At 41.9% G+C, this 15,611-nt stretch overlaps 1 protein-coding gene across 2 annotated transcripts in view; it reads left to right on the forward strand.

Moving 5' to 3' along the window:
• LOC124545512 overlaps positions 1 to 15,611 on the forward strand; it is a 45,557-nt gene that overhangs the window by 13,133 nt on the left and 16,813 nt on the right. For both annotated transcript variants that reach the window (XM_047124462.1, XM_047124470.1), the window contains exon 2: positions 14,924 to 15,124. In XM_047124462.1, coding sequence (XP_046980418.1) covers positions 14,926 to 15,124 — 199 coding nt within the window. In that variant the 5' untranslated portion in view covers positions 14,924 to 14,925. The remainder of the gene's footprint in view (positions 1 to 14,923; positions 15,125 to 15,611) is intronic.

A 15,611-nucleotide genomic window follows, 5' to 3' on the forward strand; every position in this document is an offset into this window, starting at 1 on the left:
GGAATACTGTTCTCCTAATAAACCTAAAATGACATGAAGCTATCGGAAGTCATGTTGTCGACAACTTCCTTAAAAATAATTTCTTCAGTCGAAAAAATTCTTTATTGGGAGTCACACTGATTGTTCCGTGTGAAATATGAATTGTATCAAAATCGTTTCGTATACCTCCTGCACGACAGAGGTATCGTTATGTCCAGGCCAAGCGTCCAACAGAAGCAACGAATTAATTTCCACAACTGGTTATAAACCATTTGTAATGAAATGTTAAAAATTCTTCCCTAATTAGTTAGTTCGTTACATGTTCCATAGATAATTTGAATGATACATTTATCGAAATAATGTGGAACGAATCAGTTTATAGGATATGTACATATGGTCAGTGTTAACGTTAATGAACATATTATTATTTTATTCCTACTCATGCAACTACATTTAACAATGAGATTTTTATTTTTTTCCATTTATTTTTCTACCAGTTTTTCAGTACAAATTCGTCAACGGAATAGAAGGACCTCTCCAGGAGAGATGATTTTAAATTGAATTTAACACTTGCTTCGTCAGCTGGAAGACATTATATTTTACTGGGCAAATGATGAAAAAAAATTTGTTTTTGAGTACTGAAAAGCTCAGTAATATGCTTCTTCCAGTTCAAATTTGCATCAATATGTAAAACTTAAAATTTGAAGCGTTCTACCGTCTTACTGACTCCTGCTCATGTGGTACACCAATTGTTGATAAGACCATTTGTTGTTGTTGCTGTTTTGGTCTTCAGTTCAAACACAGGTTCGATGCGACTCTCTATGCTGCTCTGCCCTGTTCAACTCTCTTTACCTCCTAGTAACAACTGGTACCTACATCCTTCCGAATCTGATTAGTGTATTCATCTCTTGGTCTCCCATTACGAGCCCCCCCCTCCCCCACCTCCCTGCCTCCGCGCTTCCCTGAAGTACTAAATTGGTGATCCCTTGATGCCTCAGAATTTGTTCTAATAACAAATCTTTTTTTTAAGTCAGGTTTTACCACAAAATTCCCTTCTCCCCAATTCTGTTCAGTACCTTCTCGTTAGTTACGTGATTTATCCATCTAATCTACAGCAATCTTCTGTAGAGCCACATTTCAAAAGCTTCTATTCTCTTCTTGTCTACACTGTTTCACCTCCATACGCGGCTACAGTCCACAGAAATATTTTCAGAAAGTGCTTCCTGACACTTAAATCTATACTCTATGTTAACAAATCTCTGTTCTTCAGAAACGCTTTTCTTGCCATTGTCAGTCCACATTTTATATTCTCTTTACGTCCACCATCATCAGCTATTTTGCTTCCCAAACAGCAAAACTCATTTATTACGCTAAGTGTCTCGTTTCCTAATCTCCTTCCGTCAGCATCACCTGATTTAATTAGATTGCGTTCTATTGTCCTTGTCTTGTCATCGTTGATGTTCACCTTATACCTTCCTTTCAAGATACTGTCCATTCCGTTCAACTGCTCTTCCAAGTCCTTCGCTGATTCTGACAGAATTAAAATATCATCGGCAAACCTCAAAGTTTTTAATTCTTGTCCCTGAACTTTAATTCCTACTCCAAATTTTTCTTTTATTTCCTTTACTGCTTGCTCAGTATACAAATTCAATAACATCAGAGATAGGCTACAACCCTGTTTAACTCTATTCTCAACCACTGCGTCCCTTTCGTGCCCCTCGGCTCTTGCAACTGCCATCTGGTTTCCGCACAAATTCTAAATACCTTTTCGCTCCCAGTATTTTACTCCTGCTACCCTCAGTATTTGAAAGAGAATATTCCAGTAAACATTGTCAAAAGCTTCCTCTAAGTCTACAAATGCTAGAAACGTAGGTTTCCCTTTGCTTAATATTTTATGAGAAGTCGTGGGACCAATATTGCTTAGCATGTTCCTACATTTCTCCGTAATCCAAACTGATCTTCCTCGAGGTCGGCTTCTACCAGTTTTTTCATTCTTCTGTAAAGGATTCGTGTATTTTGCAAAAGTGATTTATTAAACTGATAGTTTGGCAATTTTCGCACCTGTTGGCACATGATTTCATTGGAATTGGAACTAAAGTATTCTACTTGAAGTTTGAGGGTATTTCTCCTGTCTCATTCATCTTTCTCACCAAGTGGAGGAGTTTTATCATGACTGGCTCTCCCAAGGCCGTCAGCAGCTCTAACGAAATGTTGTCTATACCCGGGGCCTTGTTTCAAATGGCTCTGAGCACTATGGGACTCAACTGCTGTGGTCATAAGTCCCTTAGAACTTAGAACTACTTAAACCTAACTAACCTAAGGACATCACACACAGCCACGCCCGAGGCAGGATTCGAACCTGCGACCGTAGCGGTAGTGGAGTTCCAGACTGTAGCGCCTTTAACCGCTCGGCCACTCTGGCCGGCGGGCCTTGTTTCGACTTAAGTCTTTGTGCTTTGTCAAATTCTTCACGTAGTACCATATGGCCCTTCTCATTTTCCTCTACGTCCTCTTTCATTTCCATAATTACATCTCCCTTGTATAGACCCTGTACATATAACTTTCACCTTTCTGTTTTCCCTCCTTTGCTTAGAACTGGTTTTCTGTCTGAGTTATTGATATTCATAAATGTGTTCTCTTTTCTCGAATACTCTCTTTAATTGTCCTGTAGACAGTGTCTATCATACCCCTAGCGATGTATGCTTCTACATCCATACATTTGTCCTTTAGCCAATCCTACTTAGCCATTTTTGCACTTCCTGTCGATCTCATCGTATAGACTTTTGTATCCCGTTTCATTTTTATGTCTTCTCCTTTCATTGATTAAATTCAATATCTCTTGTGTTACCCAAAAATCACTATTAGCGCTCGTCTTTTTACCTACTTGATCCTCTGCTGCCTTCACTGTTTCATCTCTGAAAAATACCCATTCATTTTCAACTGTATTCCTTTCCCCTGTTCGTTTCAATCGTTCTCTAATGCTCCCTCTGAAACCCTATACAAGCTCTGGTTCTTTCAGTTTGTACAGGTACCATGTCCTTAAATTCATGTCTTTTTGCAGGTACGTCAGTTTTAATCTGCAGTTCATAAGCAGTAAGTTGTGGTCAGAGTCCACATCTGCCCCTGGAAATGTCTTATAGTTTAAAATCTGGTTCCTAAATCTCTGTGTAACTGTTATATAATCGATCTGAAACCTTCCAGTATCTCCACGACTCTTCCACGTATACAACTTTCTCCTAAACGAAGTGTTAGCAATGACTAAATTACGCTCTGTGCAAAATTCCACCAGGCGGTTTCCTCTTTCGTTCCTTTGCCCAAGTCCATATTCACTTACTACTTTTCCTTCTCTTCCTTTTCCTACTATCGAATTCCAGTCCCCCATGACAATTAAAGTTTCGTCTCCCTTAACTATCTGAATAATTTCTTTTATCTCATCATACATTGCCTCAATCTCTCACTCATCTGCGTAGGTAGTTGGCATACAAACTTATATTACTGTAGTGGGTGTGGGCTTCAGTGTCTGTCTTGGCTAAAATAATGCGTTCACTACGATGTTCATAGTAGCTTATCCGCGTTCCTACTTTTTTTTATCATTATTATACCTAATTCTGTATTACCTCTATTTGATTTTGTATTCATAACTCTGTATTCACCTGAGCAGAAGTCTTGCTTATCCTGCCACCGAACTTCACTAATTCCCACTGTATCTATCTTTAACCTATTCATTTCTCTTTTTTAAATTTTCTAACCTACCTACCCGATTAAATGATCTGACGTTCCGTACTTCGATCTGTAGAACATCAGTTTTGTTTCTCCTGATAACTACGTCCTCCTGAGTAGTTTCCGCCCTGAGATCCGAATGGGGGACTATTTTAACTCCGCAATATTTTACCCAAAACATGCCATCATCATTTAACCATACAATATAGCTGCATTTCCTCAGGAAAAGTTACAGTTCCAGCTGTTTGCAGTAACAGCACAATAAGACCGATTTGTATAACGTTACAAGTCCAGATCACTCAGTCATCCAGACTATCACCCCTGCAACTACTGGAAAGGCTGTTGCACCTGTTCAGGAACCACACGTTTGTCTGGTATCTCAACAGATACCCCTCCATTGTGGTTTCACACATAGTACGGCTATCTGTATGACTGAGGCATGCAAATCTCCCCACTAAAGACAAGGTCCATGGTTCATGGGTGGGGTGGGGGGGCTATTTGTTCTACAAAGTAGTGCGTTTTTTCAAAGTTCGGAGGGAAGGGGGAGAGAGTTCATTTTCAGAGAATAGCTTAATAATTGATTAAAACTGTGTGCCAGACCGAGACTCGAACTCGGGACCTTTGCCTTTCACGTACAAGTGCTCTACCATCTGAGCTACCCAAGCGAGACTCACGCCCCGTCCTCACCGCTTTACTTCTGCCAGCATCTCGTCTCCTACCTTTTAAACTTCACAGAAGCTCTTCTGCGAACCTTGCAGAACTGGCAGAAGATCTTCTGTGAAGTTTGGAAGGTAGGAGACGAGATGCTGGCAGAAGTAAAGCTGTGAGGACGGGGCGTGAATCATGCTTGGGTAGCTCAGTTGGTAGAGCACTTGCCTGCAAAAGGCAAAGGTCCTGAGTTCGAGTCTCGGTCCGGCACACAGTTTTAATCTGTCAGGAAGTTTCATATCAGCGCACACTCCGCTGCAGAGTGAAAATGTCGTAGTGTCGCTTAATAATTCTTTGGAAAATATTATTTACTAACTCTTCTATTGATTTCTCTCTAATGAGATTTATTATAACACTGATAAGGTCTGCAATAAGTACCAATTTTCCTTGTTGAATGTTATGTACAAGGTCATACATATATGAAGAATAGCAGTGGTTCCAAAATTGAAGCCTTAAGGACTCCATTTGTGAGTCTTTTTTTTTTTTTACTCCAATCACTGAAATTTTGTATCTTTCCAACATGTATGAATTATACAGCACAATATTTTGCATTCTGTTTCTCAAGTATAATTCAAACGAGCTGTTTGTAAACCATCAATTTCATTTTCCAAGATTTTGATACATCGATAATAAGGTTACTGCCACTAAACAATCCTTTCTTATTTTTGGTCCTAATATACTTTGGGGTCCCTGAAGACACATATAAAGCTGCGGAAACAGTAACCCACTCGTAGTTGTCATTGTTTTTGTTGTGTATGAATGTGTCATAAATCGATTGCGCTACAGATCCTGTTTTCTTGGCCTCGAAATAATAAAGTTCGGTTTGCTCGCACTTCTTTTACGAAACCTGGCTGATCGGCGTGGGACAGAGCATATGTGGCGATAACCTCAAGTTTCGTCTTCATTTGAGTTATCAATTAATGGCGCCACCTCTACATTTCTACACTCCTGGAAATGGAAAATAGAACACATTGACACCGGTGTGTCAGACCCACCATACTTGCTCCGGACACTGCGAGAGAGATATACAAGCAATGATCACACGCACGGCACAGCGGACACACCAGGAACCGCGGTGTTGGCCGTCGAATGGCGCTAGCTGCGCAGCATTTGTGCACCGCCGCCGTCAGTGTCAGCCAGTTTGCCGTGGCATACGGAGCTCCATCGCAGTCTTTAACACTGGTAGCATGCCGCGACAGCGTGGACGTGAACCGTATGTGCAGTTGACGGACTTTGAGCGAGGGCGTATAGTGGGCATGCGGGAGGCCGGGTGGGCGTACCGCCGAATTGCTCAACACGTGGGGCGTGAGGTCTCCACAGTACATCGATGTTGTCGCCAGTGGCCGGCGGAAGGTGCACGTGCCCGTCGACCTGGGACCGGACCGCAGCGACGCACCGATGCACGGCAAGACCGTAGGATCCTACGCAGTGCCGTAGGGGACCGCACCGCCACTTCCCAGCAAATTAGGGACACTGTTGCTCCTGGGGTATCGGCGAGGACCATTCGCAACCGTCTCCATGAAGCTGGGCTACGGTCCCGCACACCGTTAGGCCGTCTTCCGCTCACGCCCCAACATCGTGCAGCCCGCCTCCAGTGGTGTCGCGACAGGCGTGAATGGAGGGACGAATGGAGACGTGTCGTCTTCAGCGATGAGAGTCGCTTTTGCCTTGGTGCCAATGATGGTCGTATGCGTGTTTGGCGCCGTGCAGGTGAGCGCCACAATCAGGACTGCATACGACCGAGGCACACAGGGCCAACACCCGGCATCATGGTGTGGGGAGCGATCTCCTACACTGGCCGTACACCACTGGTGATCGTCGAGGGGAACACTGAATAGTGCACGGTACATCCAAACCGTCATCGAACCCATCGTTCTACCATTCCTAGACCGGCAAGGGAACTTGCTGTTCCAACAGGACTATGCACGTCCGCATGTATCCCGTGCCACCCAACGTGCTCTAGAAGGTGTAAGTCAACTACCCTGGCCAGCAAGATCTCCGGATCTGTCCCCCATTGAGCATGTTTGGGACTGGATGAAGCGTCGTCTCACGCGGTCTGCACGTCCAGCACGAACGCTGGTCCAACTGAGGCGCCAGGTGGAAATGGCATGGCAAGCCGTTCCACAGGACTACATCCAGCATCTCTACGATCGTCTCCATGGGAGAATAGCAGCCTGCATTGCTGCGAAAGGTGGATATACACTGTACTAGTGCCGACATTGTGCATGCTCTGTTGCCTGTGTCTATGTGCCTGTGGTTCTGTCAGTGTGATCATGTGATGTATCTGACCCCAGGAATGTGTCAATAAAGTTTCCCCTTCCTGGGACAATGAATTCACGGTGTTCTTATTTCAATTTGCAGGAGTGTATTTGAAATTAACTTCGTTGTTATTTAACTTCATACACGGTATAAGTTCTTGAAACTGCTTAACCATGTCGAGAGAACTTTGAAATGAGCAATTTTGATCTTAGTTGTGATTTGGGGGACCCAGTCTAGTAAATCACCATCTGTAACGCTGCATTGCCTCTCACGAGCACCTGGAAGACTCATCTAACGAACTGTTGTTCACGACATTTATTTAAGTTCAGGGGTGTATGTTGGTTATTAATGGGGATAATGGGACAGTATTGTGATACTTTACAGTAAATCTTTTGGACAGTTATTCTTATACAGTTTTACGAGTTCCATTTTGGAGCATATTTATTACTTTGTGTAAGCCTTTCTTCCATTTATACATTCACGATCAGATTTTACGAGGCAAAACCGGGCTTGTACACTGCTTAACGTTAATCGTTAAACACAATGAGTATTATTTCAGTTTTATCTTCATTGTTAACACTTACACTACGGCAAAGGGAACTGTTAATTATTATGAACATTAAATAAGTTACAGATTTGAGTGAACAGTAACTGGGACAATTGTATCAGAGAAACCGTCAACGAAAACTGAAATTCGCTTTACAAATTACGATCATGTCGAGTCGTGCCATCTGTTTACTGATACGTCGTCAACCCAGGATGTTGTTGTTGTTGTGGTCTTCAGTCCTGAGACAGGTTTGATGCAGCTCTCCATGCTACTCTATCCTGTGCAAGCTTCTTCATCTCCCAGTACCTACTGCAACCTACATCCTTCTGAATCTGCTTAGTGTATTCATCTCTTGGTCTCCCTATACGAATTTTACCCTCCACGCTGCCCTCCGATACTAAATTGGTGATCCCTTGATGCCTCAGAACATGTTCTACCAACCGATACCTTCTTCTAGTCAAGTTGTGCCACATATTTCTCTTCTCTCCAGTTCTATTCAATACCTCCTCATTAGTTATGTGATCTACCCATATATTCTTCAGCATTCTTCTGTAGCACCACATTTCGAAAGCTTCTATTCTCTTCTTGTCCAAACTATTTATCGTCCATGTTTCGCTTCCATACATGGCTACACCCCATACAAATACTTTCAGAAACGACTTCCTGACACTTAAATCTATACTCGATGTTAACAAATTTCTCTTCTTCAGAAACGCTTTCCTTGCCATTGCCAGTCTACATTTTATATCCTCTGTACTTCGACCATCATCAGTTTTTTGCTCCCCAAATAGCAAAACTCCTTCACTACTTTAAGTGTCTCATTTCCTAATCTAATTCCCTCAGCATCACCCGACTTAATTCGACTACATTCCATTATCCTCGTTTTGGTTTTGTTGATGTTCATCTTATATCCTCCTTTCAAGACACTGTCCATTCCGTTCAACTGCTCTTCCAAGTCCTTTGCTGTCTCTGACAGAATTACAATGTTATCGGCGAACCTCAAAGTTTTTATTTCTTCTCCACGGATTTTAACTCCTACTCCGAACTTTTCTTTTGTTTCCTTTACTGCTTGCTCAATGTACAGATTGAATAACTTCGGCGAGAGGCTACAACCTTGTCTCACTCCCTTCCAAACCACTGCTTCCGCTTCATGTCCCTCGACTCTTATAACTGCCATCTGGTTTCTGTACAATTTGTAAATAGCCTTCCGCTCCCTGTATTTTACCCCTGACACCTTCAGAATTTGAAAGAGAGTATTCCAATCAACATTGTCAAAAGCTTTCTCCAAGTCTACAAATGCTAGAAACGTTGGTTTGCGTTTTCTTAATCTAGCTTCTAAGATAAGTCGTAGGGTCAGTATTGCCTCACGTGTTCCCATATTTCTACGGAATCCAAACTGATCTTCCCCGAGGTCGGCTTCTACCAGTTTTTCCATTTGTCTGCAAAGAATTCGCGTTAGTATTTTGCAGCCGTGACTTATTAAACTGATAGTTCTGTAATTTTCACATCTGTCAACGCCTGCTTTCTTTGGTATTGGAATTATTACATTCTTCTTTACATCTGAGGATATTTCGCCTGTCTCATACATTTTGCTCACCGGATGGTAGAGTTTTGTCAGGAATGGCTCTCCCAAGGCTGTCAGTAGGTCTAATGGAATGTTGTCTACTCCCGGGGCCTTGTTTCGACTTAGGCCTTTCAGTGCTCTATGAAACTTTTCACGCAGTATCGTATCTCCCATTTCATCTTCATCTACATCCTCTTCCCTTTCTATAACATTGCCCTCAAGTACATCACCCTTGTATAGTCCCTCTATATACTCCTTCCACCTTTCTGCTTTCCCTTCTTTGCTTAGAACTGGGTTTCCATCTGAGCTCTTGATATTCATACAAGTGGTTCTCTTTTGTCCAAAGGTCTCTTTAATTTTTCTGTAGGCAGTGTCTATCTTATCCCTAGTGAGATAAGCCTCTACATCCTTACATTTGTCCTCCAGCCATGCCTGCTTAGCCATTTTGCACTTACCGTCGATCTCATTTTTGAGACGTTTGTATTCCTTTTTGCCTACTTCATTTACTGCATTTTTATATTTTCTCCTTTCATCAATTAAATTCAATATTTGTTCCGTCACCCAAGGATTTCTACTAGACCTCGTCTTTTTACCTACTTGATCCTCTGCTGCCTTCATTACTTCATCCCTCAAAGCTACCCATTCTTCTTCTACCGAATTTCTTTCCCCCATTTTTGTCAATTGTTCCCTTATGCTCTCCCAGAAACTCTGTACAACCTCTGGTTTAGTCAGTTTATCCAGGTCCCATCTCCTTAAATTCCCGCCTTTTTGCAGTTTCTTCAGTTTTAATCTACAGTTCATAACCGATAGATTGTGGTCAGAGTTCACATCTACCCCTGGAAATGTCCTACAATTTAAAACCTGGTTCCTAAATCTCTAAATCCAGGATATGCACCTGCAATATTGTGCACGCACAGTCCGCTACAGTTCCGGTAGTTCTGTATACGTCTCCAAGTACCTGGCGAGTTACGAATTTGGCAGTATTCACATTTTTTTAAAAAAAATTGTGGTACATATTAGCAGTTAAAGTTTTGACGGGGTCTTTCTTTCGGTGTATTCTTGCTGTAAAAAAAATCTCAGGGCGTGTTTCGTCGTGTCAGATTGAACCATTTCTTTGTTACAGTTACGACGGAGAGAAAGCCATGTGGCTTTCGTCCGCCTACAGTGACCGTTCAAAATGAGCACTGCAACTGAAAATCTCACCAAATGTGAAATCTGCTCTGTAATATAGTATTTTATTGGAAAAAATTCTTAAAGTTATTGACATTTATCGTGAATTTTGTGGTTTATGCGGATCAAATGTGATGAATGGAAGTGTTGTGCGTGAGTGATATCATTCGTTTGCGATTACATTGACGAATGCTCATGAAGATTACGAATGTAGCCGTCCATGTATAGACAATAAGGATCTTGTACAGAAAACTAACGAAAAATATCATCAATACCTGCGTTTCACTATATCTAAACCGTCGAAAAACTTTCTAAAGATTCCTCCTAATGTTTTGCATGAAACTGTGATTAACGAATTATGCTAGTAAACACCTGATAACCACAAAGTTGAACGGATTGCTGCTTTCCTGGGTTTTCGTTTTCCTTGCGAACTGAACAGTCACGACATTCTGGTTCCTATGCTATGGCGGAGACAGCAACAAAACAGCGCAGCAAATCTATATTGAGAAAAACAAATGGAAAGTTGGAAAGGATTTGCAGTCTTCAAAGAATGGTCTTACGACATTTAATTGCTTAGATATACGTAAAACAAAGCTGATACGTGTAATCTCAAACGATGGTATGACGTTGCTGCATGAAACTGTAACCTTGAAGGAGCTAAAGAAGTGACATCTTACAGGTGTGATACTTATTTACCTTCTAGGAGGCAGATAAAACACCATCAGGAAACGATGAAAGGCGGGCAGGAAGTGACAACTGAGATATGGCCTTCTCTCTGAGCACGTACTGTGGCCATCACTAGTATCCTAGACATGATGAGAAATTTGTGTGCTTATTTTGTTGAGGGTATGCTTCAATGGTACTATAGCACTATAAGTCGTGCAGTCCATAAACATGGTGACCTTAGCAGATCGGTGATATCACTACCACGTTATGCGACTTAGCGCACTCAGAAGGTACGTTGGAATCCCCCGTGGTACAGTAAAGAGGATAGCACACTGTTGCAAAAGCAACGAAAAATGGCCTACCAAATTTAAAAGAAAGCGAAGTTTTACAGAAGCTCGAAATGTAGATCAAACTTCAGTGCGAGATGCTTTTCATACTTTCTATAACGAAACTCTGTCTCGAAATCTGTAAGAAAGCCCGAAGAGATTCTGGTCTTATATAAAGTACACCAGCGAAAAAACACAATCTAAACCATCACTGGTCGTCAACACTGGTGACGTTACTGATGACAATGTCACTAAATCAGAATTAGTAATTATGGTTTCCCGAAATTCCTTCGACAAAGAAGACGGAGTAAATATTCCAGAATTCGAACCAAGAACAACTGCCAGCACGAGTACAAAGCAGCATGAATCACTTAAGAAAATCAAGGATTCCGGTCATGATTGCATACCAGTCAGTTTCCTCTCAGAGGAAGCTGATACAATAGCTCCATACTTAGCAATTTAGCAATCATACCAAGCGACTGCTCGTTGAAAGATCCATAGCTAATGACTGGAAAGTTGTACAAGTCACACCAGTACCCAAAAATGGAAGTAAGAGAAATCCGCTGACTTACATATGCATATCGCTAATGTCGATTCGCAGTAAGATTTTGGAACATATACTACTTTCGAACATTATGTGATATTTCGAAGAAAACGATTTATTGACTAACAGCCAACAAGGATTCAGAAAGCATCGTTCTTTTGAAACACAAGTAGCTCGTTCTTCTCAAGAAGTAATGAGTGCTATTGACACAGGATGTCAAATTGATTCCATATTTTTTGATTTCCAGAGGCTTTTGATTCTGTACCTCACAAGCGACTTCTAATTAAATTCCGTTCCTGTGGAGTCTTGTCTCAGTTGTGCGACTGGATTCGTGATTTCCTGTCAAAAAGGTTACCGTTCGTAGTAATTACCTTTCGTAGTAACTGAGGGAAAGTCATCTAATGAAAAAAAAATGGTTCAAATGGCTCTGAGCACTATGGGACTTAACATCTGTGGCTATCAGTCGCCTAGAACTTAGAACTACTTAAAGCTAACTAACCTAAGGACATCACACACATCCATCCCCGAGGCAGGATTCGAACGTGCGACCGCAGCGGTCGCGCGGTTCCAGACTGAAGCGCCTACAACCACTCGGCCACAGCTGCCGGCACTCATAAATGTAATGTATACCATTTTAAACAAAGACGAACATCAAATTTGTGGATACGAATCGAAGTCCACGACACATGTCGCTTGGAGAAGCACTCCTAGATAAAACAACTGTTTCCCGAGTAAAGGACTGACCATTCTAATACGCCAATGCAAGTAGCGAATCAATTCTTGTATTTGTTGTTTATGAACCAAGAACTGTCCACTGCTTTAATCGGAGCGACGACTACAGCAAATGTATCTATGTTTTTACCATCATGCAATGTTGAAGAATGTATTAGGATTCACATAAAATTTGGTGCTGGGAATTTACAATATAACACGGCAGTACGACTCAGTTCCCAAGGACTCTACGTAGATGTGATCGGGGCATTACATGGCCTACACGCAAGACTTGCATGAAGTTAAGAAGTTTCACAAAGTCGTGCGAATACACTGGCAGTACGGCAAAAATAAAGGAAATAAACCTCGTTCGTTGCAGATAAAACGTGTAATTTTCCAAAAGACAATGAATATGTTAAGTAGGACAACAGTACTGAAGTCATTGTGCAAAAGTATAACAACAAATAAATAGGTTACTGTGGTTCTATCTTGAGAATTACCTGTTATAAGTGTCCGAAGGCCGTTGATGGTATTCTATTAAGAGATGAAGATTGAATCTGTTACTTATAGCAATAAGGGTATGACTGTAGAAAGCATTTCTGACTTAAATGAAAGGTCCTACTTACCAGTATGTATGTTAGAACTGACAATAACGTTAATAATGGGCAAGGATAAAAATTGAATTCAAGGACTGGGACACCTACCGTCTCACCATTTTTTGGTAAATGACCTACTCTAGATTCTGTCTCCTTTCCGGACTCGACCTTGGTCATGCAATAGGTTTACTGTTTACTGGAGCTATTTTCCTACAAAAGACTAGCCCTTAGAACTGACAGTAACATTAATAATGGGCAAAGAATAAAAATTGGTTTCAAGGACTGGGACACCTACCGTCTCACCATTTTTTGGTGAATGACCTACTCTAGATTCTGCCTCCTTTCCGGACTCGACCTTGGACCTGCAATAGGTTTACTGTTTACTGGAGCTATTTTCGTGCAAAAGACTAGCCCTTAATTTAGATGCTATGTGTGCTGGTATGCCAGTTACACACTGCCAACCTTATTTACAACCAGTTCCCTTACGATATGACTCGTATTTCTTCAGACCGAATAAGTAGCAAATTCCATAGTTTCTTATGAGCAGTTAACAGTGGTAAATATTTTTAAGATGCTGATCTACTGTATCAACATTTAAGTTCCATTTTTATAGGGAATAACGTGTATTAAATTTGGCTTAGTGATAGTGTAGTGACTTTCAACCACGGTGGACTTGCATTTTACCTTTAATCTCTAAATGCATTCATCCAAAATAACTGGAAAAAGTCTACATATGCTAGAAAATGCTGGTGAGATAGCCACGCGTATGTGTAATTTTATTTCATTTCGTCCGCCCCGATAGCTGAGTGGTCAGTGCGTGACGGATTGCCGTCCTATGGGCCCAGGTTCGATTCCCCGCTGGGTCGGGGATTTTCTCCTCTCAGGGACTGGGTATTGTGTTGTCTTCATCATCATTTCATCCCCACCGGCGCGCTGGTCACCCAATGTGGCGTTGAATGTAATAAGACCTGCACCACGGCTGCCGGACCTGCCTCGTAAGGGGCCTCCCGGCCAATGACGCCAAAAGCTCATTTCCATTTTTTTATTTTATATTAAGCATGCAACTGTTACAATTGGAATCAAAAATAAAACACAATACATACAGCAATGATATTTGTTCTTTCCACAACAAGGGTCAACTGTTTGTTTCCTCATTTTCAGTTGTGCTTTTTGCTAAGAGACAGAAATGTAGGCGACAATGATTTCACACTGATGATTACTAAAATGGCAACACCATGAAACGTCGAATTGGCGTAAAGTGTACTAGATGCTTGGATATGTAAACGATTAGCATTTCAGCATAATCGCACAAAGGAGTCAGGAGTACAGGAACCTACAAGAAATGTTTACGCAGCCAATTTATCATTCAGAAATCGCATTAGAATATGGATAGTTTGTATGAAGATCGCGTTATGCTTCGTTTATGAAGTAACTCCACCGTGGTAGAACTGCTACATATCGACACAGTTGTTAGTCATTCCTCGATATTTCCGCCCACGTTGGATGTGATTTCATGACCGCTATGTGTATACGCAATCAATGAGCTCAGTTGCTCATTATCAACTCCTTGCAGGGTGTCAACGTCCCCACGCTACTAGCGCACGAGAGCTCAGAGCTATACATGCAGCTGTGTAGGAGTATACATCGACGTAACGTATCCTGAGTCAGGTAATGGGCTTGTTTCCAGCAACTGAAGTGTGACGACGTCTGGAACACCACCGATTGTCAGCACAGCGATCATTATTATACTTCTCTTGACGTGCCAGCAGAGAGGTGACAACACTGGACCCTGAGTGACACCACATCATCTTTTCAGACGAGCCCTAATTCTGTGTACAACATTACGACGGACGTATTCGTGTATGGGAGCTGTCATTGCTGAGTTTGATGGTCAGCCCCTTTTGGGCACTTGTTGCTACCATACATGCCACACCGTGTATAAAATTCGGACCCTGTATACTACCAAATCATCTGCAAATATAATCAATTATCCTTCCTACTATACTGCATAACAAAATACATAAATTTTATTCGCGTTCTCATCCGGAGTTGCAACTTTAATGATTGTCAGCGGGCGTCGCTTCTGTGAAGTGTTGGGTGTTTAGTTGTACAGTGCCTATATAAATGTTACAGCCATGTGTGGATACAGTGGCCCGCCGCCAATTGCACGCACGAGGTGCAGGGCCCTCCAGATGCTGCTCCTGTTACTGCTGGCCGTGGCTGCACCTGCTGCTGCGGCGCCCGTGACGTCAGCAGAGGAACCCACAAGCACCAGCACCGAGGCGACCACGGTAGGCGCTGGCGACCAGCTGCTCGAGTCTCTTACCCAGGAAGGTGAGTCAGCCGTGCCGGCTGTCGTGTAAGACAGACCTGCTTGCTAAACTTCAGGGAAACGTTCGTATTTTCAGATTAAAGAAAACCGACAACAAATTTAAGTAACTCCAGAAAACGTGAAGCTATTTCTTCGAAATTTGAGTGCACGCTTCTATAAACTACTGTTTGAAAATCATTTGCTATTTTGCTTATTTGTGTCACCTTTATGTACCACACAACTACATGTTTGACAACAGAACTGAGAAAAAGTCAGAAGAACAACGGCATAGCCCACGGAGCCGATAAACTGTGGAGCCGATAAATCGTGTACCTAAGAACTGCAATGTTGGACTACCAAATTGTGGTAGCACTTCAGACTCTGAGGAAAGATGCTGAACGTTTCATGCTTATGATGTTCATACGAGGGATAATCATAAAGCACTAATTATCAACTCGAAAAATCGAAGTTACGTAAAAAAATACTTGTTTGCAGTGTATGACTACAGTT

Source organism: Schistocerca americana, chromosome 1, assembly GCF_021461395.2.
Source record: "Schistocerca americana isolate TAMUIC-IGC-003095 chromosome 1, iqSchAmer2.1, whole genome shotgun sequence".
NCBI classification, from domain to species: Eukaryota; Metazoa; Arthropoda; class Insecta; order Orthoptera; family Acrididae; genus Schistocerca; species Schistocerca americana.